The sequence below is a fragment of the Rhodotorula graminis genome (genome assembly GCF_001329695.1).
Source record: "Rhodotorula graminis WP1 unplaced genomic scaffold RHOBAscaffold_1, whole genome shotgun sequence".
NCBI classification, from domain to species: domain Eukaryota; kingdom Fungi; phylum Basidiomycota; class Microbotryomycetes; order Sporidiobolales; family Sporidiobolaceae; genus Rhodotorula; species Rhodotorula graminis.
In genome coordinates this window covers 1,435,802-1,457,370 of record NW_017264928.1, presented here as the reverse complement: position 1 = coordinate 1,457,370, position 21,569 = coordinate 1,435,802, and the positions used below count along the sequence as shown (strand labels likewise).

The following is a 21,569-nucleotide window of genomic DNA, read 5'->3' as shown; positions in this document are numbered from 1 at the left end:
CCCCTCGACTAGGAGCGCGCGCGACATGGCCTGCGAGTGCGAGTGCGGCCACCACCACGACTGGGACGAGGAAGAAGACGACGAGGCCCTCCGCGTCGACCTGTCCAACCGGCCCATCGCTCCCCTCCCCCTCCGCAAGCGCCAGCGCCTCAGCGCCGAGTCGTCCGCCTCGGTCGCAGAGCTCCAGAGCGGCATCGCCGCCCTCCGCCTGTCGTCGCCCGCCGCCGTGCGCGAGCCCAGCTCGGGCAGCGAGGGTGACGACGACCGCACCGCCCGAGATGCTCGAGCCGCGTCTCGGGCCCACGAGCGAGGCGCGCTCGCGGCGGGCAACAGAGGCGGCGGCGGCGGCGGGAGACGGAACGACGACGAGGACGACGGCGGCGGGCACGAGCACGGCGGCGGCGACGAGCGCAACGAGGAGGCGTGGGACCGGTGGCTGTCGAAACGCGCCGACCCGCTCGAGGCGTCGCGCGACCCGGATCGTGTCGCGGGCGAGGCGCCCGACGAGTCGACCAAAACGACCAACTCGCTCGACCCGGGCTCGACAGGGTCCGAGTCGCCGCCGACCTCGCCCGCCCTGTCGGACGGCAAGAAGCCGATCCTGTTCGGCAACGAGGGCCAGCGCATCGTCCAGTCGCTCGCGACCGCCAACTCGTTCTCGCCCGCCGGCCTGTTTGGAGGGCTCGGCCTCGCGACGCTCCACCCGTCGCTCGCGCCGTCGGTCGCCGAGCGCCACTTTGACGACGACGAGGACGGCGACGAGGACTCGTACGGCGTCGTCGACCGCACGCGCCCGCCCGTCGAGCCGACCATGGCGAGCCAGGTCAGTGCGACGGCGCTCGGCCTCGGCGAGTCGAACAAGAAGAAGCGCAAGATCCCGGGGCTCGCCCAGGGCGGGCCCGCGAGGGACGGCGACACGGCCGACGACGCTGCGCCCGTCCAGTCGTCGCCGTCGGCGCCCTTTTCCGGCGAGTTCAAGCCGAGCAATGGTGACTCTCTCCTCGTTGCGCCGTCGAGCCGCATCGAGCACGAGCTAACTCGGGTCGTCGTCGCACAGGTCCGCTCGCACCCGTCAACCCGCCCACGACCGCCGAGGCCGCCCTCGCCAAGCTCCGCATCCGCCCTCCTCACATCTCGCTCTGCGACAACTGCATCTCGGCCCGTCGAGCGCACCGCAAACGCCTGCGCGCGACCGCCGCCAAGCAGCATCCTCTCGCGCTCCCTCCCGTCCCCGCCTTCGTCCCGCCCGCCATGCCCAAGGAGGGCCCGCCGCCGCTCCCGCCAGGGTCGGGCCTCAAGGGCAGCAAGGCGATCAAGCTCGCGATGAAGGCGGCCAAGGAGCGCGAGAAGGAGAAGGAGCGCGTGCGCAACCTGTTCGCGCACGTCCGCGTCCCCAACCTGTTCGACCCGCACGGCACGGCCAACCCGCCACCGAGCGTCGTCACGCGCGCGATCAAGGCCGACCTCGACCGGCGCCGCGGCGAGAGCGAGCCGAGCGAGGCGTCGCTCGTGCACGCCAAGCCGCAGTCGCTCGACCTGTTCACGTTCGTCGAGCGGCCGCCGTCGGTCGTCGAGCTGCGGTGGACGGCTGTCAACGACCAGAAGGAGCGGCTCAAGGCGGCCAAGGAGCGTGCGGCGCGGGCTCGCGAGGAGGAGGAGAGGCGGCGGCACGACAAGGAGGAGAAGATGATGCGCGCCGAGGCCGCCGGCACGGTCGAGGCGCCGCCTGCGCCACTTCCTCCCGCGCCGCCCGTCCCTGCGCCTGCACCTGCGCCAAACTCAACCAAGCGCACACCGACAGCGGCGCCCCGTCCCGTCAACGCGCCAGCGTCAGCTCCTGCACCTGCGCCCGCCGCACCGACCTCGTCCCTCCCTGCTCCTTCCACCTCTTCTGCCGTCTCGACGCCTCTCGTCCCGCCTCCCGACGTCGCCCTTCCCTCTCCTCCTGCCGCCTCGTCCCTCCCGCCGACGCCTTCGCGCAAGCCGACGGCGAAGAAGGGCCGCAAGAAGCGGTCCGCGCACGCCAACGCCCTCAACGTCCACCACCGCGACAACTACGTCCCCTCGCGCCTCCCCTCGCACACGCCGAGCACCAACGGCGTCGCGCACGACGCCAACGGCACGCCGTACCTCACGTCGTGGCCGGCGTCGGACGAGGCGCTCGCGTCGGCGGGCCCGTACGCGTCCACGTGCGGCGCGGGCCACTTTTGCGGGCCCGACGAGTGGCTCTGCCTGTTCTGCGAGTACGAGCTCTTCTACGGCGAGGAGCCGCTCCTGTACCGCGCCGTGCGCAAGCGCCACAACGTGCTCAAGGTTCGGCAGAAGGCCAAGGACCGCGCGACCAAGGCGACGCACGGCGGCGCCTCGGCAGCATCGTCGGCGACGGACCCGGGCCCTGGAGCACCTGTCGAGGCGTCGACGTCGAGCGGCATGGCGCCTCCAGACGAGGTCGACGACCTGCCGCCGCTCGAGGAGAACGACTGAGCCCTCTCCCCCACCTTCTCTCGCTCTTACCGCTCTCTTGTGTACTGCTGCCGTTCCTTCGCATCGTGCAATCTTTCGTTCTCTGCAACGTGCTGTCCCAGCGACAGGGAGAGCGAGCCCGAGCAGAGCTTCCTGGGCGAGGTTCGCCCACCTGTCGTTGTTCTACCTCTCGTCCTCACCTCTGAGTGCAACCGACGCGCTCAGCCACTCGATCCATCCACCTGGACTGCTTTGAGGGCCTCGAGCCGCACGCCTGTCGTCTCGCCCACGCCTCAGCTCGCCAGCTCTTCAACCCCACCTTGTCGCCCTCGTCAGCAAACGCCGTCCTCGTTCGCCCCGCCGTCATGGCACCCAAGTTCATGTCGACCCGGCAGGTCATTGCCACAGCTAAAGGTGAGCCCCTCCACTCGTTCGGCGGTGCGCGAGGGGTGGGACGAGGACGGCGCGAACGTGCACCTGATCAGGTGCGGGCGAGTGGGCAGGAGCGGGTGGGACAGGTTGCTGGAGCTGCGCCGCCGCCCACGCCGAGCTACAGTTGCAAAAGCGCTATCGCGCCCGCTGGGCACGGCCTGCGAGGGCGTCCTTGCACCTCGGCCTCCCCACACCTCGACCTCCTCATCCTCCTCGACTCGGTCGTCCCGAGTCTCGCACAGACACTGACATTGTCTCGTTCGCCGGTCGACAGCCTCACTCGCCTATACTCTCGCCTTCATCCTCATCTTCATCCACTCGTTCTCGCGCCTCAACCCCTACCCGGTCACGCTCTCTGGCGTTATCCTCATCTGCATTGCTGGGCAACCGGGTCTAGCGGTCGGCGCATGCTGGTACCAGGCCTTGTTCGCCGCCATCGGTGTCGGTCTCGGCGGCGGAGCGTTCGCCATCCTCGCCAAACTCGGTACGTCCACCTCCTGTCCCTCCTTGTCCGCCACGAGCGCTCTCCTCACGTCGTCTGACTGACATACTCCGGTGCACAGGTGGCTCAAGAGTTGCACAAGGCTTTGTGCTCGCCATCTTTGTCTATCTCGCCGCCCTCGTCAAGGCGCAGAGCCTGCGCTACTTCGGCATGAGCCTCCTCTTCATCATTCTCGCGTTCAGCGGCGCCTACACTTCGGTTCTTTCGGGCGGCAGATTCGTGCCCGAGTACCTCGAGGCATACCTGGCCGCCTACTGCTGGGGCTTCGCCATCGTCCTCGTCGTCAACGCGAGTCCCATCTCGAATGAGCCTCACCTTCTGCGAGCGCCGCATTGACCTTTCCCTTCTCCCGCAGCTTCTCGTTCTTCCTCATTCCGCCGAGAAGGAGCTTCGCGAGATCCTCGTCATCTCGCTCGAGCACATCTCGACCTTCTCGCACCTGATCGGCAAGACGTACCTCGTCGAGCTCACCGACGAGGAGCGCGTCGCCCGAGACGAGCTCAACCAGAGCATCCGGTCCGACATGGGCGTCCTCGGCCAGCGCTACGCCCAGGCCGGCATCGAGATCAACTACACGCGGTGGACGATGCACGATTACGGGTTCATGGTCGCCAAGGTGCGCCCCTCCCTTCCTCGTCACCTCGGTCCACCACCCGGCGGCGAGCAGGCACTGACCAGCCTCGACATGTCACGCAGGTTCGGGCCATGCAGCACGGCCTCATCACGTCCTACTCGTCGCTCGTCTCGATGGAGAAGTTCGACCCGGCCGCGCTCGAGATCGTCAAGCAGGAGCTCCAGGACACACACGCCTCCAAGGCCTTCTCCAAGCTTCGTCGCAGTGCGTCCCTCTTTCTCGATGGCTCGGGCGTGCCGGGCCGGAACTGACGAGCGCTTCTTTGCAGGCGCCGACCTGGCCTTCTCCGACATCGTCAGCGAACTCGCCGTGGGCAAGGCCGACGGCAAGGTCGTCTACCACTCGCCCGCGCCCGGCGAGCGCCACTGGGAGGACTTCCACGAGGTGCCCGAGACGCCTGACCTCGAGTCGGGCACCGGCCGAGGGCGCCGCTTCTCGTTGTCAGTCCCCAACCCGTCGTCGAAGGAGGAGTCGGACGCGCTCCAGCAGCGCATCGCGGCCCGCCTGCGCAAGGAGGTCATGACGGCCGGCTCGACGCCGACGACGAGCCGCAGGCCGAGCATGAGCACGGCGCCGGACACGCTCGTCGAGGGCGACGTCGCCTCGGCAGCTTCGGCTGCGCTCGCCGGGCACAAGGACGGCAAGAAGGACGGCAAGGTCGTCGACAAGGTCGCCTTTCTGCGCGGTGCATGGCGTTCGTTCGAGGACTCGCAGTTGTCCGGTATCGGGCGCATGCTCGCGACGGGCGTCCCCGAGGAGGACGAGCTCCGCCTGTCTCGTCCCGGCCCGTCGATGGCCGAGCAGTACGCCAACCCGCCGCAGCGCATCAACTTCAAGCCGCAGGCGACGTCGACGGCGACGCACACGCAGGCGACGCCTGATCTCGCCAAGCGCCCAACCAAGGGGACCGACTCATCGAGCGAGGATGAGAAGGTGCCCGAGTCGTCCACCAGCCCGTCTCGCCCGACCGACACGGTCCGCACCGCCGAGATGATCTGTGCTTCGGCCGTCATGCGCTCGTTCGCCTTCCTCGCCGGTATGGGCGCCGTCGGCGGCGAACTTGCCACGCTGTGCGTCCCCTCGATCGCCTCGACCTCCTCGAGCCGAGTCACTTACTCGCTTCCTGTCGCAGCTACGAGTACATCGTGCCTCAGCCTGGTACCACGCCCCGCAAGAAGGCCATCCGCTTCCACCTGTTCGAGTCGAAGCGCTCGCCCAAGCCGGCCAAGGACGCGTCGTCCAAGATGTCGGTTCGCGAGGCGCTCGCTCGCCTTTCGGGTCGCGACTTTGTGGCGCCCAAGAAGAGCATCTGGACTCGCATTGCCGAGCTCGAGCGTCTCGCCCGTACGCCCGACTCGATCTATGCCGCTAAAACGTAAGTCAAGCCTCTTCCCTCCCTCGCTCGGACCCCCTCTTTTCCTCTTTCGCAATTCCTCTTTCTCGGCACCCAAATTCACCTGGTATCTCCTTCGCAGAGCTGCGGCCGTGTCCGTCTACGCCGTCTTCCTTCTCGCGCCGTCGCTTCAGGTGCGTCCACCCCGCTCGACTCCTCCTCGCCCATCTCGCCTGACTCTCTCGTCCCCTGGCAACAGAGCTACTTTGTCGACTACGGCTTGACGTCGGGCATCATCACCATCGTCGTCGCCTTGGCGCCGACCCTGGGCCAATCTCTTTTGACCTTCGTCATCCAGGTTCGCTCTCTTCCTGCCCTTCCTCCTTATCTTGCCCCTCTCCCCCTCCTCCTTCCGGCCTTGCCTGTCGTCACCAATCCCTCTCGCCCTCTCCCTCTCACCCTCTCACCCTCTCGTGTACTCGACGGCGCCTCCCGAGCTTGCACAGAGGAGCTCACTCTCCCTTCCTCGCAGATCCTCGGCACCGGCTTTGGCTCTCTCCTCGGCCTCCTCATCTTGCGCATCTTCCTCGACGTCGGCGGCTACAAGTTCAACCCGTACGGCATGGTGTGTCTGCTCGCTGTCGGTGCGTCCTGTTTCTCTGCCCCTCTCGCCGCTCGACAGGGCCTACCAGGCTCAGCGTTCTCTCCCGCACAGCCTCGTTCCCGCTATCGGCCATCATCTACACGCGGCCTCAGTTCTTCGCCGGTGCACTCCTCGCGCTGAACGGCGCCGGCGTCCTGATCGTCACCGAGTGAGCCCCGCTCTTTCTTCCCTGCACCTCTTCTCCCGATTCTCCTCGTTCCCGCCCTGTCTCTCGTTCCCGCATGGTCGACTATTGTCTCGGCGCAGAGCCCTGACCCTTCTCTCCCCGCAGGTGGACGTACAACGAGGTGCCTGGCCAGATCCGCCCCGGCTTCGACTCGCCCGCCTACCGCTGCGCGAAGCAATTCGTCGCCATGTGCATGGCCCTGTCCATCGCCGCCGTCTTCCAGATCCTCATCCTGCGTCAGCCGGCGCGCCAGACCCTGCGTCAGAAGCTCGCCCGCATCAGCTGGCAGCTGAATGGCCTCGGCGTCCTCCTGTCGTACCTCACCGAGGCCGTCATGCCCATGGTTCAGGTGCGTCCTCTTTCTCTCTCCCTCGAGCCTCTGTACGCTCGAACGTGTCCGTCCTGACGGCGTGACTTTCGGCAGGACTCGACCGACTGCGCGCCGCCGGACTGGGACGTCGTCAGAGTCGTGCAGAAGGAGCTCATCGGCCGCGAGGTCGAGATCCAGGGCGAGCTACTCGGTCTCATGCCCATCATGAAGTGCGTCCACCTTTCCCACGGCCTCGCCGTCAGTCGTGAACGCCAACCCGTCTTTTCTCTCGCAGGTTCGCCTCAGTCGAGCCGACTTTCGGTCAGCCGTTCAAGGCGCCTGTTATCGCCCGCATCATCCGGTCGCACCAGTTGATCCTCGACCGCCTGCGCGAGGCGCGCACGGCCCTCGGCGAGGAGGGCTTCTCGCCCGAGATTCGCAAGAACTTTTCCGACGTCCTCGTCCCGTACCGCAAGCAGGCCAAGCGTGTCACGCGAGCCCTCTCGTACTTGTGCGTCCGCTTTGTCCAATGTTTGCCCCTCGACTCGAGCCTGACCTCTCCTCCTCGTCCTCCTCCCCACCTTCAACCTTCCTCCCCGGCCTCCCCTTTTTGGTTGCGCCTCTCTCGCACGTCCTCCTCCTCGCCGTCACGTCGACGCCAACCTCAGTGTCGCCACCTCGCTCTCGACCAAGCAGCCGCTGCCTCCCGACCTTCCCTCAATGATCGGCGTCTCGAGGATGTTGCAGCACGACGCGATGGTGCTCAGCAGGAGGCTCACGAGGACTGGTACGTCCCCATTCTCTTCCTCTCTCTCTTCCACCTCGCCTCGCCTCGACCCGCACTGACCCTCGCTCGTCGTGCGCAGAGGAGGGTCGCCGCATCCTCGCCTCGTCGGTCTACCTCCGGTACTGGTTCTTCATCTCGTCGATGGCGTCCGTGTCGTATATCCTCGAGGGCATGGAGAGCGACTTGCGCGAGCTGTTCGGCGACCAGGTAGACTCACCGTTCACTACAGACGGGACTGTCACTGCGTCTTTCTAGATCTTCTCGGCGCGCTCCTTGTACCCGTAGCAGGCCCTGTATCTTTCGCGTTCCCTCTCTTTCTCTCTCTGTTGCCCTCAGTCCCACCACGCCGGCGAAGCACTCTCGCCGTCTCGTCGAGAGTCATGTCCTTGCAGGCAAAGTGAGAGGAGAGCTCTCGTTTTGAGAAGGTCAAGCGCGAGCGTGCACGAGGAGCTCGCTGAGCAACATGCGGCGCGCCGAGCGCGTCGTGCACGCACTATATTCTCGCTCTACAACAGAAGGTACCTGGAGAGAACGGTCTGCAAAAGACAGCCACTCGCTCGCGACTCGTTCGACGCGCGCTCGAACCTGCTGCTCTCGCACACCTGCGCTTACCTCCAGCACAGCTCGTCGCTTCGTCCCCTCTGCAGCTCGAGAGACAGGGTCGAGCAAGGCTCTTGGTGCTCTCGAGGGCTCGCACCCGAGGCTCGACAGGCGAGAGGAAATAAATCGTTGCAAAGGGCGAGTGAGGGGGAACGCAAAGGCGAGGGAGGGATAGGCAAGGGCGGCTGGGTCGTATCCACGGTCTGGCAACAAAGGTTTTGCGACAGCTATGTAGAGCGGGAGGGCCTAGGCGAGGCGACGGTGATACAGGCATGGACAGGCGTCGGGGGAAGAGAGGAAAGGTCGGGAGAGGCGCTCGTTGCGCGCTCTACATGACGGTGGCGCTGTTGCGCCGCGAGTAGGCATTCTGCACGAGAGGAGAGAGTCAATGTCGGGTCGGGTGGGACGAAAAGAAAGGCGGGAGGGCGGCGGCGAGACGGACCTGCTCCTCGGCGAGCATGTCGCCCATGCGGTCCGGCGCAGCTGGCGCAGCAGCGGCGGTCGCAGCGGCGGTCAGGTCGGTCGCTGTGGCGCCGGTAGCGCCTGCTGCAGCGGCGGCGGTACCGTCGGCAGGGCGAGCGGCGCGGCGACGGCGACGGCGGCGAGGGAGCGTGATGAACTTGGGAAGGGGCCGAGCGTCGAGGTCGAGAGCGACGTTTGTCGCAGCTTGAAGAGCCTGTGCAGAGGAAGGGAGAAGGAAGAGGGAAGGGAAGGGAAGAAGGTCAGGACGAGGACTGACGAGGAGAAAGTGAAGGAGAGGGACGCACCTCGATGAGGTCGATGACGCCGCGGTCGTCCTTGGCCTGGATCAGAAACTGCTCGCCCTCGGCCCGCACGCGAACGACGTGCTTGCGCTTGAGGTAGTCGGCGGCGAGGCCCGACTCGGCGTTCTGGAGCGAGTAGTGCCGCACGAGGGCGTTGTCGGCCGACGCCGTCGCGCTCGCGATGATGCGCTCCTTGGCCTTGGCCTTGGCGAGCTCGATCGAGAACCGGTGCCCTTGACCCGGCTGCTCGACGCCGTACTCGCCCTCGTGGAAGTGGAGCGGCGGCGGGCCGTCGTTCCCGGCGATGTCGGCCGGCACGACCGACCAGTCGTCCTCGCCGGGGAGAGGGTGCGTGCGCAAGTCGAACTTGAAGATCTTGATCGACGTGCCGTGCAGGACGAAGTACTGGCGCTTCCAGGCGCGGTCGCGAGCTTGAACGCCCGGCGCAGTAAACTCGAGCTTGCGCGGCATGTAGCCCTCGATGTGGATGGCGCAGGAGTAGCCGGGCAGGCCCTCGCGGCCCTCCTCCTCGCGAGGAAGGATGACCTGCATCGCGCCCGTGCCGCTCTGGCGGTACATCGACGTGTAGGCGGGAGGAGCGTCGCGCAGCTCGTACATCGAGCGCGTGCGGTGCAGGCGGTTGCCGGCGCCGGCGGTCGTCGGGCGAGAGCGCAGGGTCGTCGGCGAGGAGGGCTGGGTCGAGGAAGGCGAGGAGGTGACGGACGTGTCGAGCGGGGCGGGCGTCTTGATGGGCGACGCCGGGCTCTGCGGGACCGTGCGCCGGGGCTCGTCCGCGGCGGCTGCGTGCTCGTGCTGCTTCTGCGCCGCGAGGCCGAAGCTGAGGAAGCCAGGCGTCTTCTGCGCCGCCGGCACGCCGCGCTGCCACACCGGGTCGAGCTCGGTGACGCCCGCCGTCCCGAGCGGCTCGCCGTCCTCGTCCATCATGCGCGGGCTCGCGAGCGCGACGACGCTCTGGCTCCGCAAGCGGTACAGGCCGGCTCGAGCTGCGCCGTCGGTCGTCGGCGACGCCGGGGCCGTGCCCGTGCGCTCGGCGGCCGCTGCTGCTGCCGCCGCCGCCGGCTCGACCGTGACGATGCGGGCCGGGCTCGCCGCCGCGCTCGCCGCCGCGTCGACGTCCTCCTGCAGCGCCGGGCGTTTGCCACGCGCGACGTCCGACATGCTCATGAAGGCGAGCGGCGTCTTGGGCGGCGCGCCGCTCGCGCTCGCACCTCCCGCCGCCGACGACGACGACGAGGTCGGGCGCGGCAGGTCGAAGTACGAGATGCCGTTCTGCGGTCGAGCGGTGCGCATCGCGGGCGTCGGCGTGTGCGCGAACGAGACCCAATTCGAGGGCCCGCCGCTCGCGATGACGCCCGTCGCCGTCGAGGTCGAGACGGCCGACAGGCTCGGCATGCGCGCCGTCGGCGGACGAGCGCCGCCGGGCGTCTGCCCTCGCGGCGTGCCGTACGCGCTCGCGGCAGGCGTGTGCGCGGCGGGCGTACCGACCGGGCTGCGCGTCGTGACCGGGCCCTCGTCGCCCGTCGCGTAATGGTCGCCCTCGTCCTCGTCCTCGTCCTCCTCGCTCGAGCCCGAGTCGCCCTCGGTGTCGCTCTCCGACTCGGTCGCGCCCGCAGTCGCGACGGCGTGGGTCGAGAGGAGGCGGGGCAGGGCGCCGAGGCGCAGGCGGTGGGACGGGTCGCGAAGGGCGGGCGCGACAGGGGTGGTGCTCTCTGGCGGCGACGACGACGTGACGGCGAAAGGTGCGGCGGTCTGGGACGGGAGGGGAGCGGGCGACGGCGTCTCGGAGGGCGAGCGGCGAAGGTCGCTGAGCGAGAGGCCCTCGATGTTGCGGGTGAGGCGACGAGGGTGGAGCGGCGGCGACGAGGCGCCCGACGTGTTGACGTTGCGGGACGGGTCGACGTCGGACGGGGGAGGAAAGGCGGTGAAAGAGGGGGTGCTCGATGGCCGGCGGGCGAAAGGCGTGCCTGCACGGGGGGAGAAAGCGCGAATCAGTCAGGGGCCCGAGTGGACCTGGAGGAAGCAGGGACGCACTCGACGGCTTTGGCGAACCCGACGCGACGACAAAGTCCTGCAGGTCTGCAGACAACGGGCAAGGAGATTCAGTATCTGACTCGCGGGAAGGTGGCGCTCGAGGGAGGAAGAAGAAGACGCACCCTCGACCTCCTCGTCGCGCCCGTCTCGACTCAACTGCTCGGCGAGGGCAAGCGAGCCCCTGCGCCGCCGCTCTGCCGCCGTGCCGCTGTCCTCCTCGTCGCACGCCGGCGCATCTGGCGAAGTCGGCGCGGTCGAGACGGCCGATCCCGACGCCGTCAGGGCCGAGCCCTCGCTGCTGTCGCTCAGCCGCAACGGGCTCGTGAGCTCGTCGAGGGACGGACGGCGCAGGTCGCCGCCGAGGTCGAGCGAGGACCGCCCTTGAGGTGGCGGCGGTGGGGACGAGGCCGAGGTGGGCGTGAGCGACGACGAGGTCGAGGTCGAGCTGGCGAGGTCCGAGCCGTGGCTGCCCGAGTTGCGGCGACGAAAGACCTTTGCGAGGCTGACAGGCGGCTTGGACGAGGTCGGGGTCGACGAGGGGTGGAGCGACGAGGAGGAGAGCGAGTAGGGCGAGGCGGATTCGGCGCCGGCGGACCCGGACAGGAGGACCGGGTGGCGGGACGCGCTCGAGCTCCTTCGAGTGCGAGTGCCGAACCCGAACGGCCCTGCGTGCTGCACCGGGGCGCTCGGGGCCGCCAAGGCAGACGACCCTGCCGCCGAGGCCGAGGTGGGTGCTGGCGGCGCAGGGTCGGCGGCGCGGGCCTTGTCGCGCTTGGTGCCGGGCAAGAGGCTGCCGAGGCTGGCGGTGAGCCTGCGCCTGCTCTTGCTGGACGCGTGCGTGTCGCCGTCGGCGGTGGTGGGTGCAAGGCCGCGATCGGAGGCGATGGACGACGACGGGACGGGGGACGGGCCTGGCGCGGCTCCTGGCGGTGGAGCGGCGTGGGCGTGGGCACCGTTGGGCTGCATGGCTCGTCCTGGTGGTGGTCGAGGTGCAGGGAGGGTGGTCGAGCCCGAGTCGAGTGCGAGGAAGAGCGGGTCACGGTCGGCGACCGCTGTGGGGTCGGCGAGAGGTGGAGGCGACACTGGGGCGACTGGCAGCTCTGCGACGAACCGGGTCGTCGGAGGCTCGACGTACGAGAACGACTCGGCGGTCGCCTTGCCGTCGACGGGCGAGGGAGGCGATGCCGAGGCGGAAGCCGCCGCCGCAGTGCGAGAGCTCGTCCGCATCTTGAGAGGGAAGAGAGCGGAGGTCGTCCTGGGTCCCCAGTCGTCTCGCTTTGCTCGGTCGGCGGTTGGCTGTCGTCCGCTGCGACGCACGCTCTGTCGCTCGGTGGAGAACAAAAGCAGCGGCGGCGGCGGCGACGACGACGACTGCTCGTTGCCGAGGCAAGGCCGACCTGCACTGTCGCGCGACGCAGATCGCTGCTAAGTGCTCGTCCTGTGCGCATCTCAAATCGAAGTTCTCCCTGGCCGAAACCCCTCGGCAGCGCGTCGTCGCTCGTCGCGGCGAGTTCGCCCGTCGTTTTCGCTCGAGCCCTGCGTCGCTCGGACCCTTCGACCTTCTCCGCTTCCGCTCGCCGCCCGTTCGACCGGCTCCTCGGACAATTCGTCAAGCGCCTGCGCTTGCCGCGAGAGCCTCCTTTTTTCGGTAACGCGCTCCCGGCCGAGGGCTGAATTTGCGTCTCCTGCAACTCGGCAGCGCCGGGACGGCCACAAGCTTAGCTCCACTCGTTTCTCTCGAGCCATTGACTGCACTCGCTCGCCGAACGAGCGTGAGTTTCGCTCTCGAAGCGGCCGAGCGCGAGGGTGGCGAGAGCGTGGCCGGGTGACTACGAACTTGAGAAGGTCACGTCGTCGCACAACTTCTGCGACCGCTTGCACGTCGCTGCGGTCGCGCTCACGAACTCTCGAGTCTCTCGAGTAGAGAGCGAGTCACGCTGTCATGCAAGTCGGGCGAGCGCTACGCCATTTCGACGTCCTTGACCTCCTCGGCCTCGGCTTGCGCCCGCTCCTGCGCCTGCCCCTGCTGCTCGAGGCGCGCCTCCATCTGCTGCGTGAGCGACTTTTGGTTGGCGGCGCTCGTGCGCGACTTGAGGACCTCGCGCAGCGCCATGGTCGCATCTGCGGGCGTTCGTCCGGGTCGTGAGCTGCGGCGCAGAGCCAGGGACGAGAGAGGGAGGGTGAGAGGACAGGGGCGCACAGGTGGACGAGCCGAGCGTGAGCTCGACCTGCATGGCGAGGCTCTCGCCCTCGGCGAGCGGGCCGTCCTCCTCGCGGTACTCGCGCGCGGCGGGCTTGGCGCGCCCGAGGAGCGCGTCCTCGTCCGACTGGGCGAGGTCCTCGTTGGGCGACGTCGAGACGAGGAGGCGGTACGTGACGTCCTTGGGCAGGTGCACGATCTTGCGGTAGGCGCCACCCTGCGAGCGAGAGGACTGTCAGTCACGCTCTGGCTCGAGGCTCGAGAGAGGAAAGGAGAAAGGGCGGGAGCAGGACGCACGAGCGAGTACTCCTTCTGCTTGCGCCACATGTCGTCCGGGTCGATGCCGTCCTCGCGGATGACGCGCTTGTACACGTCGCCGAGCTCGCCCGCCGGGTAGCTGACGGCGAACCCGGGCATGGGCAGGACGACGTCGTAGATCGTAAAGGCGCCCGACGCGATGTCGTCGGCCGTCAGGGCGCGCACCTTGCGGACCTTGGACGTCGCGATGAAGTGGGCGAGCTGCGGGTTCGAGGCGGCGGCGGCGGTCGTGCCCGACGGCTCGACCTCGACGGCGGCCTCCTCGCTCGGCGCCTCGCCGTCTGCAGCCTCGGGTGCAACGACGCCGTCCTCGTCGACCGCGACGGGCTCGTCCTCGGCGCCCTCGCCGTCGGCGTAGACGAGGTCGCCCTCGACCGGGTGCTTGGCGCCGAACAGCTTGACGCGCTCGCTCACGACGCGGTTCCAGACGTACGACTGCCACGCGTGAACGTACATGAGGCGCAGGTTCTTGGGGATCTGCGGGCGGTGACGGGCGAGCGTGAGTGACTCGTCGAGTGAGAGGAGGGGGCGAGGTTCGAGCGCACGGTCGAGATGGCGCCGAGGTGGTTCGAGACGCCGTTGCGCTGGTACGACTCGAGCACTGTGCGACGAGGACGATGAGTACGGCGGTTCGGGAGCGAAAGAGGGAGAGAGGGACGCACAGCAGCGCTCAGCGACTGCCCTCCTCGGCATGGCCCTCGCCGCCTCGCCGACCTTGCCCTCGCGCCACAGGTGGCGGGCGTACAGCATGTCGTCGTGCTCGCCGTCGCGAGCCGACAGGATGAGCTCGGCGGCGAGCGCCCACTCGCCGCGCAGGAGCGCGAGGCCGACGGCGTGCGTCGGGACGGGCGCCGTCCCGAAACGCTGCATGCCGTAGTAGTTGACGAACCCGTGCGCCCGGATGGCGCTCATCGACGCGTGCAGGGTCGCGATCGACGGCGTCTTGACGTCGCGCAACGTGACGACGAACTTGTTGCCGGCGAGCTGGCCGAGCTCGAGCGCGCGGTCGCCGTACCCGACGTCGCCGATGCGGATGTTGCGGTCGATGAAGCCGCCGCCGCCGCCCCACCCGCCGCCCCTCCCACCTCGTCCACCGCGCCCGCCTCGTCCGCCGCGCCCACCGCCGCCGCCGCCGCCGGTGCGGGCCGCACGCCACACGTCGTCGGCCGTCTGCATGCGGCCCGAGCGCTTGAGGCTGACGCGCTGCACCGTGACGGCGCGCTTGTCCTTGGTACCGGCCATGCCGAGGTCGCGGGTCGACGTGAGGTTGAAGTAGCGGCTCAGGGTCGACAGGGCGTCGTGCGACTCCTTGTTGGCCTTGAGGAGCGTAAAGTGGATGTACGGCGGCAGGGTCGACAGGTCCGGACGCTCGACTGCGAGAGGAAGGACGAGGCGTCAGTAGGGTGACGGGACAGGGGGGCAAGAAGGTGAGGAGGACGCACCACGCTCGCCCTTTGCGCCCTTGTGCTTCTTGTCGCGAGTCGCCGTCCCGGCCTTGACCCACGCGACCTCAATCGACGGCTCGCCGCCCTCGTTCTCCTTGTGCGCCGATACGAGCTTGGACGAGAAGGCCTCGCGCAGCGTCTTGTGGAACGTGCCGCGAAGCGCCTTGTCGGGGATGGGCTGCGCGAGGACGAGGAGTAGGTGAGCCTCGCCCGCCCGGTGTGACCGAGAGAGGAGAGAGAAAAAGGAGGACGTACGTCCGAGACGAAGGTACGCTTGTCCTTGGCGGATCCAGGGCCCGCCTCGATGAACGCCTTGAACTCGTCGAGCTTGGTCGTCGACGCCTCGAACAGGGGGGCGACAGCGGCGGCAGACGTCTCGTTCCACAGTGCGACAGGCTGCGAGGGGGCCGAGGTCAGTGCACGTATGGCGAGGAGGGAAGGCGAGGAGAAGAAGGAGAGCAAGGGACGGACCTTGTCGACGACCTTGGGAGGCTCTGACGCCGCCGGCGCCGTGTCTGCTGGCGTGCGCTCGTTGTTCTCGCCGGGAGCCGCGGACGCTGCTGGCGCATCGGCCGGAGCTGGAGAAGCGGCGGCGTCGGGCTTGGCGTCGTCCTTGTTGAGCTGGTCGCGCTTCTTGCCCGGGCCGTCGATGTCCTTGAGGCGGACGACCTCGCCGTCGAGGCCGACCTCGTACACGAGAAAGTCGGTGAAGCTGCGGGAGGGAGAGGACGAGTCAGCTTGGGATCAGGAAGAACGAAGGGCCGAGGGAAGAGAGCTCAACCGGTGCTTGATGATGGCCGAGAAGGGTTCGACCTCGGGAGCGATGAAGCGGGTGATGCCGACCTCGTCCTCGGTGGCAGCGCGCTTGCCGAGCGAGTTGGCGAGGACGCCAAAGAGGCCCGGTGCGTCTTGGTGGAAGAAGGACGAGATGAGGTTGCTCGACGAGGAGGAGGGGGTCGAGGCCGCGGCGGGCTGTGGAGCTGCGGGGGCGGCGGGAGGCTGGTGGTCGTCGAGGCGGATGCGCTTGGCGGCGGGCTGGTCGTGGTCGGACGACATGGTGGGCGTCAGGAGGAGGTTGGACGAGAGGTCCGGAGAGATGGTGGTGAGCTCGAGGGGAGGCGACTCGGCCCGCCCGCGCTCTCCCCACTTGGTGTGCTCTCCTCGCCCTCGCTCTTCTCGCTGCCCCTCTACAAGCTCGCCATGCCCACCAAGACCGTCCTCGTCACCGGTAAGTCCCTCCCACCTCCCTCCCCACCCCCTCGCGCGTCTGCCTTCACCCCCAGTCTCCGACTCACCCGACATCTCGCAACCTCCAGGTGCTTCCGGCTTCGTCGCCTCCTACGTCCGTCCCTGCCTCGCCCAGTCCTCTGCGATCTCTGCCCTTGAGCCCACCACCTGACACCCCTCCCCACACACAGGTCATCGACGCCTTCCTCAACGCCGGGTGGGCCGTCAAGGGCACCGTCCGCTCGCTCGCCAAGGCCAACCACCTCATCGAGCGCTACCCCGACCACGCCGATAAGCTCACCTTTGTCCAGGTCCCCGACCTCGTCACGGGCGAGGGCCTCGAAGACGCCGTAAAGGGCTGCGACGCCGTCGCCCACACCGCCAGTGCGTCGGCTCACCCGTCCTCTCGCTCTCTCGACCCGACCGTGTCCCTGCACAGCTCCCTGTGCCCTCGACACGACAGCTGACTTCCTCCTCGCACAGGCCCGTACACGTTTAACATCACCGACCCGATCAAGGACCTCATCGACCCGGCCGTCAAGGGCACGCTCTCGGTTCTCAAGGCCGCAAAGGTGCGCCCTCTGTCCGCATCGAGCGCGCGATACTTTCTCACTCACGCGCATCCACGTACGCAGGACGAGGGCATCAAGCACGTCGTCATCACGTCGTCGTTCGCCGCCGTGACGAGCTTGCCCGACGGCGGACCGGTCCGTCGTCTCTTTCGCGCGGGCCTCGTCTGCCCGCGCACATGCTGACCCATGCTCACGCCCGCAGTGGCGCGACTACACGTACACGGCCGACGACTGGAACCCGGCAACGCTCGACGACGTGCACGACCTGCCGCCTCCCGCCGTCTACTCGCTGTCCAAGAAGCTCGCCGAGAAGGCCGCCCACGAGTTCGCCGCCCAACACGGCCTCGTCCTGAGCTCGATCAACCCGCCCATGATCTATGGCCCGCCGCTACAGAAGATCGCGAGCCGCGACGAGGTCAACACGTCGTCGGCCGCCATCTACGCCCTCATCAACGGCGACGAGGGCCGCGACGTACCGTGGAACCGCCTGCCGCTGTTTGCGCACGTCGCCGACGTCGCGACGGCCCATGTGCGCGCTCTCGAGGCCGACGACGACAAGGTGGCTGGCAAGCGGGTGCGTCCTCCTCTTTCTCGCTCCGGCGCTCGGACCTCGCCTTTCTCTCCTTCACGACGAGTCGCTCACACACCTCGACGCACGCCCACAGTTCCTCATTTGCGGCGGCTCGTTCACCTGGGAGGACGTGCGTCTGCCCCTCTCCCTCTCGCCGTAGTCGACACGCCAACTCACCCTGTTTCTCTACCTTGCGCAGGCCACGAGCTACCTCGCCTCGCAGCGCCCAGCTCTCCGCTCGCGCCTCCCGACCCTTCCCGCCTCGCCCGACCAGTACAAGGACGCCGGCAAGCCCATCGCCACGCTCGACACGTCGCTCGCAAAGGCCAACCTCGGGTTCGACTCGTTCATCGGCTGGGAGGAGACGCTCCTTTCGACCGTCGACGCGCTCGTCGAGATCGAGAAGCAGTTTGCGTAGCGTAGAGATGGGCGCTGCTGTAGACATAGACCGCGCTCGTCGGAGAAGAACCTTGGAAATGACGAAACTTGCTGTGCACGATCTCTCTTTCTCTCGCGGCTGAGGAGGACGAGAGCAGCTCGTCGTGCTCTCAAGAGGGGTCGAGTGACCATCACGTTGCATCCTCGTCGTCGCTCACTCGCCACCCGACCCACACGGCAAACTCGCCCCGCTTGATCCCCTCGACCTCGTCCCTCGCGCCGTCCCCCTTCTCCTCGCTCCACCCGAGCCTCGCAACCCTCCACCCGTCCCTCTCCCCGAGCGTGACCCACGCCCGCAAGAACTCGTCGATCGGCTCTTGGTCGCGCAGCTCGCACGCGACGAGGACGACCGTGTCGGGTCCGGCGTGCCGCAGGAGCGTCTTGGCGAAGGGCGCTGAGAGGCAGGGGTTGTAGACGCAGTCGGCGGCGAGGATGAGGTCGGGAGGATGGTCGAGGGGGCTCGAGGGCGATGCGGCGGCGGTTGCGCCGATCGAGGACGAGGGAGAGGAGGGGGGAAAGAGCGAGCCAGGGCGGGCGTCCCAGGCTGCGGCCTCGACGAGCCAGTCGAGCTCGACGACGTCGACTCGCGGGTTCGAGGCTCCTGCAGGCCGCGCGCCGGGCCGCCTTGACGCGGTGCGGCCGGGCGGTCCGGCTAAGGAAGACGCGCTCGAGCCGCTCGAGCTCGAGGGCAGCACGTCGTTGGCCTTGAGGTTGCGCACGACGAGCAGCAGGTTGTCGAGCAGGTCACTGAAGACCCATCGACCGCTGTCGCCCCAGATGGAACGCAGAGCGAGGCCGAGGAAGCCGGTGCCGGCGCCGAGTTCGAGGATGGTCGAGGAGGCGAGGGAGGGGAAGAGTGGCGGGTTCGACATCGAGGGGAAGTGGTGCGCCTGCAGAAGATATTCCGCGAGGTGCAGGCTTTTGCGAGAGGGTACAGGAAGGGTCAGTGAGCTGCAAGGCTTGACAGAAAGATGGCTCGGCTCGTGGGGTTGAGACGAGACGGGCAGACGCACCTCGAGCGCCAGAGCACAGATCCTGCGCACTCAAGCAGAGTCAGATGGAAATCTGAGAATGTGTCGAGAGCGGGAGACGGACCCGTGTCGCCCTTGCGATGCCGCAGCGCGTCCAACGCCTGATGCACCTCGACCTCGACGACGAGCTCCTGGCTCTCCTTGGACTTGCTCTTGATCGCTCTCCTGCGCGCGCCCGTCCTCGAGGTCTGCGCCTCGGTCGCAGCAGGCGCCTTGACCGTGAGGGCGACGTGGACGACGCCGTCCTTGCCCTCGAGGTAGCCGAGAGCGCTCGTGTTGGCCGCCGTCGACTCGTCGTTGCTCGACGAAGCCAGTTGGATCTTGCGCGTGTATACGAGGAAGAGCTGCGTGTCGATTAGGGCGCACGTTCAGTTCTGTAGGCGAGGCGACGAGGGAGAGGGAGAAGAGGAGGAAGGGGAGCGCACCTCCTCGTCCACGTCGTCGACGAGGACAGATGCAGCAGGTAGGCACAGGGCGGCGGGTGTCGAGGTCATGGCGGTCGTGGTTGTGAGCGCTGAGCGAGCATGAGCATCTGAGCACAGGAGACGAGGCGACGACGAGCCAGCTCTCGACTCCCCCTCACCCGCTCCCCCTCGCTGAGCATGGGCGACCTGTGGACGCACAGCTGCGCTCCAACATACTTCGGCAACCGCCTGCATCAAGGCTCGCACCCTCGCTCGCGCTTGCCGACCGCGCAGGGCGACTCGCGCCTTCATCAGCCAGCTGCGTCGGTCGACCACTCTCGCCCCTCGACAACGACTCGTGGACTCGTGGGCGCGCTCGTCGAGGACTGAGGAGGTGCAGGGAGCGGCTTGGGCAGGTCGGCAGGGCTCTGCGGGCATTGGACAGCAGGTGCGTCCTCGTCCTCCCCGCCTCCCTCTGTTTGGCCACCCTCTCCCTCGTCTCTCGCCCTCGCCGCCGCCTCGCGACGCATACAGGGCAGTTCTGGAAGCTGACATGGTCCCTCTGCAGGCTGGGCGGCCGCGCAGGGTGGGCAGTCAGAGATTCTCGCGGCGGGCGACTCGCTCTCGACCTCGCGCCGGTTCATCTAGATCCTTGTACGTCCCTCTCGCTCTCATTCTTTGCCCGAGGACCCACACACGGCGTACCGCCGTCCCTTGAGCCGCGCATTGACCCTCTCGATCATGCGCTGCAGCTTTGTCGAGCCCTTGATGGCATCCCCTCCTTCTCGTCCCCGAAAGCTCTCCCCCGTACCCTTCCTGCGCCCCTCGATGGCTCCTGTCGACGGCAAGGAGCTTTATGTAGGATATGGGCGGGCCCCGGAGGACCAAGCTGCCCGCCCTGTGAAAGTTACTCGTCCCGGCGGCCGACCAAGCCGAGCCGTCGAGGACGGGTCTGACGAGGCCGCGCCCGCCCTCTTTGCCCTCGGTTGGCAGCGGGCGCACCCCGGTGAGCCGTTGCGCACGGCAGCGCCCCTCGCGGCCAGCCCGTGCGCCCGGCCACCTACTAAAAACAGGGGGATCCTGCGCACCCTCGCTCAAACGCCATCTCTTGATCTAGCGGGGTTACGGCCTTCTGCTTGCGCCAGATCGATCGAGGAGGTGTCTGCGGTGCAATCGAGCGCGTTTCCCGAGTTATTTTGTCGTGTAGAGCGCGAGCTGGCCTCCTCGGCTGGGTCTTCGAGTCGGTCGAGGTCCGGGCCGAGCGCGTTCTTCCTGTCGGTCTGCCGGTCGGCGAGGCCACTCTGTACAGCACTGAGAGCACTCTCGAAGCAGGAGAAAGCGCGGCGACTGCTGTGGACAGCGCAGGATTGATTTCAAGGTCTGCTCGGCACTCGCGTCCCTCCTCCCGCTCCCACCTTTCGGCCCTCACGACTGGGCTCGCTCAGACTGGCCCGAGTCGGTACCTGCACATCTCGGCATCATTCTTCTGCTTCATGCGCAGCACTGCGAGCGCTCGCCGTCGGCGCAGGGCGCGTCGCATCTTCATCAGGAACTCGCGTCGTCCGACCTCTCTCGACTGGCGGTAACGGTTCATGGGCCTGTGGGCATAGTCGCCGATGACTATCGCAGCATCAAGGAGACTACTGGGTCAGGCGACCGCGCTGTGCGGGCTGTGGGCGACTGGTGCGTCCACCTCCTCCCCGCCTCTCGGTGTTCGGCACCCCTCTCCCTCTCCCCTCGCCGCCTCTGCCACCTCGCGACGCGGTGCAGAGGTCTCGATGGACTGACTCGGTCACCTTACAGGCGGAACGCCCGCGCAAGGCGGGCAAGGCGGTCTTCTGGGCGGCACGAGGCGGGCTCTCAACCTCGAGGCGGCTCATGTTGTCCTTTGTACGTCCTGCGCGCACTCTCTCTTCCTTGCAGGACCTTCATGTAGGTCTGTGCTCCTCGCCGACCCGCGCACTGACCCTCTCGACCTCGCGCCGCAGGTTAATCGCGCCCTCGATGGCACCTCCCCCTTCTCGGCCTCGAAAGCTTCCCCTCGCGCCCTTCCTGGGCCGCGCGACGGCGCTCTTCCCTGTCCGAACGCTCTCCTCATCCCTCGCAAGCGTTCCCGGACCGTTGAGAGTTCTCGTTCGTCGTCGCACTCGTCCCGGCGGCTCAGCGAGTCGAGCCGTCGCGGACGGGTCTTTACGAGGCTGCGCCCGCCCTCACGTGCCCCTGAGGGCAGCGGGCGCACTGTGGTGAGCCGCTCGCACGGCGCGCACCCCTGCGGAGCGCCCGTACGCCCGGCCACCTACTAAAGACAGGGGGATCCTGCGCACCCTCGCTCAAACGCTATCTCTTGATCTAGCAGGGTTGGGGCCTTCTGCTCGCGCCGGATCGAACGAGGACATGTCTGCGGTGCAATCGAGCGCGTTTCCCGAGCTTTGTCGTGTCGAGCGCAAGTTGGCCTCCTGCCCTTCTCCTTCGACTCGGACGAGGAGCGACCCGAGAGTAGCTCTTCCTGCTGGCCCGCATCCTTACGAGCGCTCTCCCTGGGTGTGTGCGGGTGCGTCCTGAGCGAGAGGGAGCGACCGGATGCGTGTGTGCGGCGGAAAGCTCGTCTTCCTCCGCGACTTGCTCCTCGAGCCAGTCCTGCGAGCAGCTCGTGCCG

The 21,569-nt window shown here is 67.9% G+C and overlaps 6 protein-coding genes across 6 annotated transcripts; 4 read left to right on the top strand and 2 right to left on the bottom strand.

Annotated features, from left to right (window-relative positions):
- Positions 1 to 25: 25 nt before the first annotated feature.
- On the top strand, positions 26 to 2,569 carry RHOBADRAFT_50859 (uncharacterized protein; the record flags this gene model as incomplete). The annotated part of the gene is made up of 2 exons (XM_018415527.1): positions 26 to 989; positions 1,058 to 2,569. 2 exons carry the CDS (start codon positions 26 to 28, stop codon positions 2,482 to 2,484), a joined length of 2,391 nt encoding a protein of 796 aa, XP_018274436.1. The 3' UTR covers positions 2,485 to 2,569.
- A 106-nt stretch (positions 2,570 to 2,675) lies between these two features.
- On the top strand, positions 2,676 to 7,612 carry RHOBADRAFT_49163 (uncharacterized protein). Its single transcript, XM_018415227.1, has 17 exons — positions 2,676 to 2,877; positions 3,170 to 3,379; positions 3,459 to 3,679; positions 3,753 to 4,013; positions 4,094 to 4,235; positions 4,300 to 5,101; positions 5,164 to 5,406; positions 5,507 to 5,558; positions 5,624 to 5,722; positions 5,897 to 6,008; positions 6,080 to 6,176; positions 6,300 to 6,543; positions 6,619 to 6,734; positions 6,800 to 7,015; positions 7,173 to 7,291; positions 7,371 to 7,498; positions 7,547 to 7,612. The coding sequence occupies exons 1-17, from the start codon at positions 2,829 to 2,831 to the stop codon at positions 7,574 to 7,576; spliced, it is 3,141 nt and encodes a 1,046-aa protein (XP_018274435.1). The 5' UTR covers positions 2,676 to 2,828; the 3' UTR covers positions 7,577 to 7,612.
- Positions 7,613 to 8,279: 667 nt separating this feature from the next.
- Positions 8,280 to 11,275, top strand: RHOBADRAFT_21272 (uncharacterized protein; the record flags this gene model as incomplete). Its single annotated transcript, XM_018412547.1, has 7 exons — positions 8,280 to 8,612; positions 8,704 to 9,003; positions 9,052 to 9,126; positions 9,245 to 10,200; positions 10,290 to 10,415; positions 10,798 to 11,029; positions 11,114 to 11,275. The coding sequence occupies 7 exons, from the start codon at positions 8,280 to 8,282 to the stop codon at positions 11,273 to 11,275; spliced, it is 2,184 nt and encodes a 727-aa protein (XP_018274434.1).
- Positions 11,276 to 12,667: 1,392 nt separating this feature from the next.
- Positions 12,668 to 14,860, bottom strand: RHOBADRAFT_10892 (uncharacterized protein; the record flags this gene model as incomplete). The annotated part of the gene is made up of 6 exons (XM_018412014.1): positions 12,668 to 12,828; positions 12,908 to 13,124; positions 13,205 to 13,702; positions 13,771 to 13,826; positions 13,888 to 14,598; positions 14,671 to 14,860. Coding segments are annotated over 6 exons (1,833 nt in total), but the record flags the coding sequence as incomplete, so codon positions are not given.
- A 1,010-nt stretch (positions 14,861 to 15,870) lies between these two features.
- Positions 15,871 to 17,543, top strand: RHOBADRAFT_50856 (uncharacterized protein; the record flags this gene model as incomplete). The annotated part of the gene is made up of 8 exons (XM_018415526.1): positions 15,871 to 15,898; positions 15,987 to 16,012; positions 16,089 to 16,281; positions 16,381 to 16,469; positions 16,533 to 16,604; positions 16,672 to 17,043; positions 17,135 to 17,170; positions 17,240 to 17,543. 8 exons carry the CDS (start codon positions 15,871 to 15,873, stop codon positions 17,456 to 17,458), a joined length of 1,035 nt encoding a protein of 344 aa, XP_018274432.1. The 3' UTR covers positions 17,459 to 17,543.
- A 54-nt stretch (positions 17,544 to 17,597) lies between these two features.
- RHOBADRAFT_50855 (uncharacterized protein) lies at positions 17,598 to 19,003 on the bottom strand (the record flags this gene model as incomplete). Its single annotated transcript, XM_018415525.1, has 4 exons — positions 17,598 to 18,396; positions 18,492 to 18,513; positions 18,574 to 18,853; positions 18,935 to 19,003. The coding sequence occupies 4 exons, from the start codon at positions 19,001 to 19,003 to the stop codon at positions 17,610 to 17,612; spliced, it is 1,158 nt and encodes a 385-aa protein (XP_018274431.1). The 3' UTR covers positions 17,598 to 17,609.
- Positions 19,004 to 21,569: the final 2,566 nt, after the last annotated feature.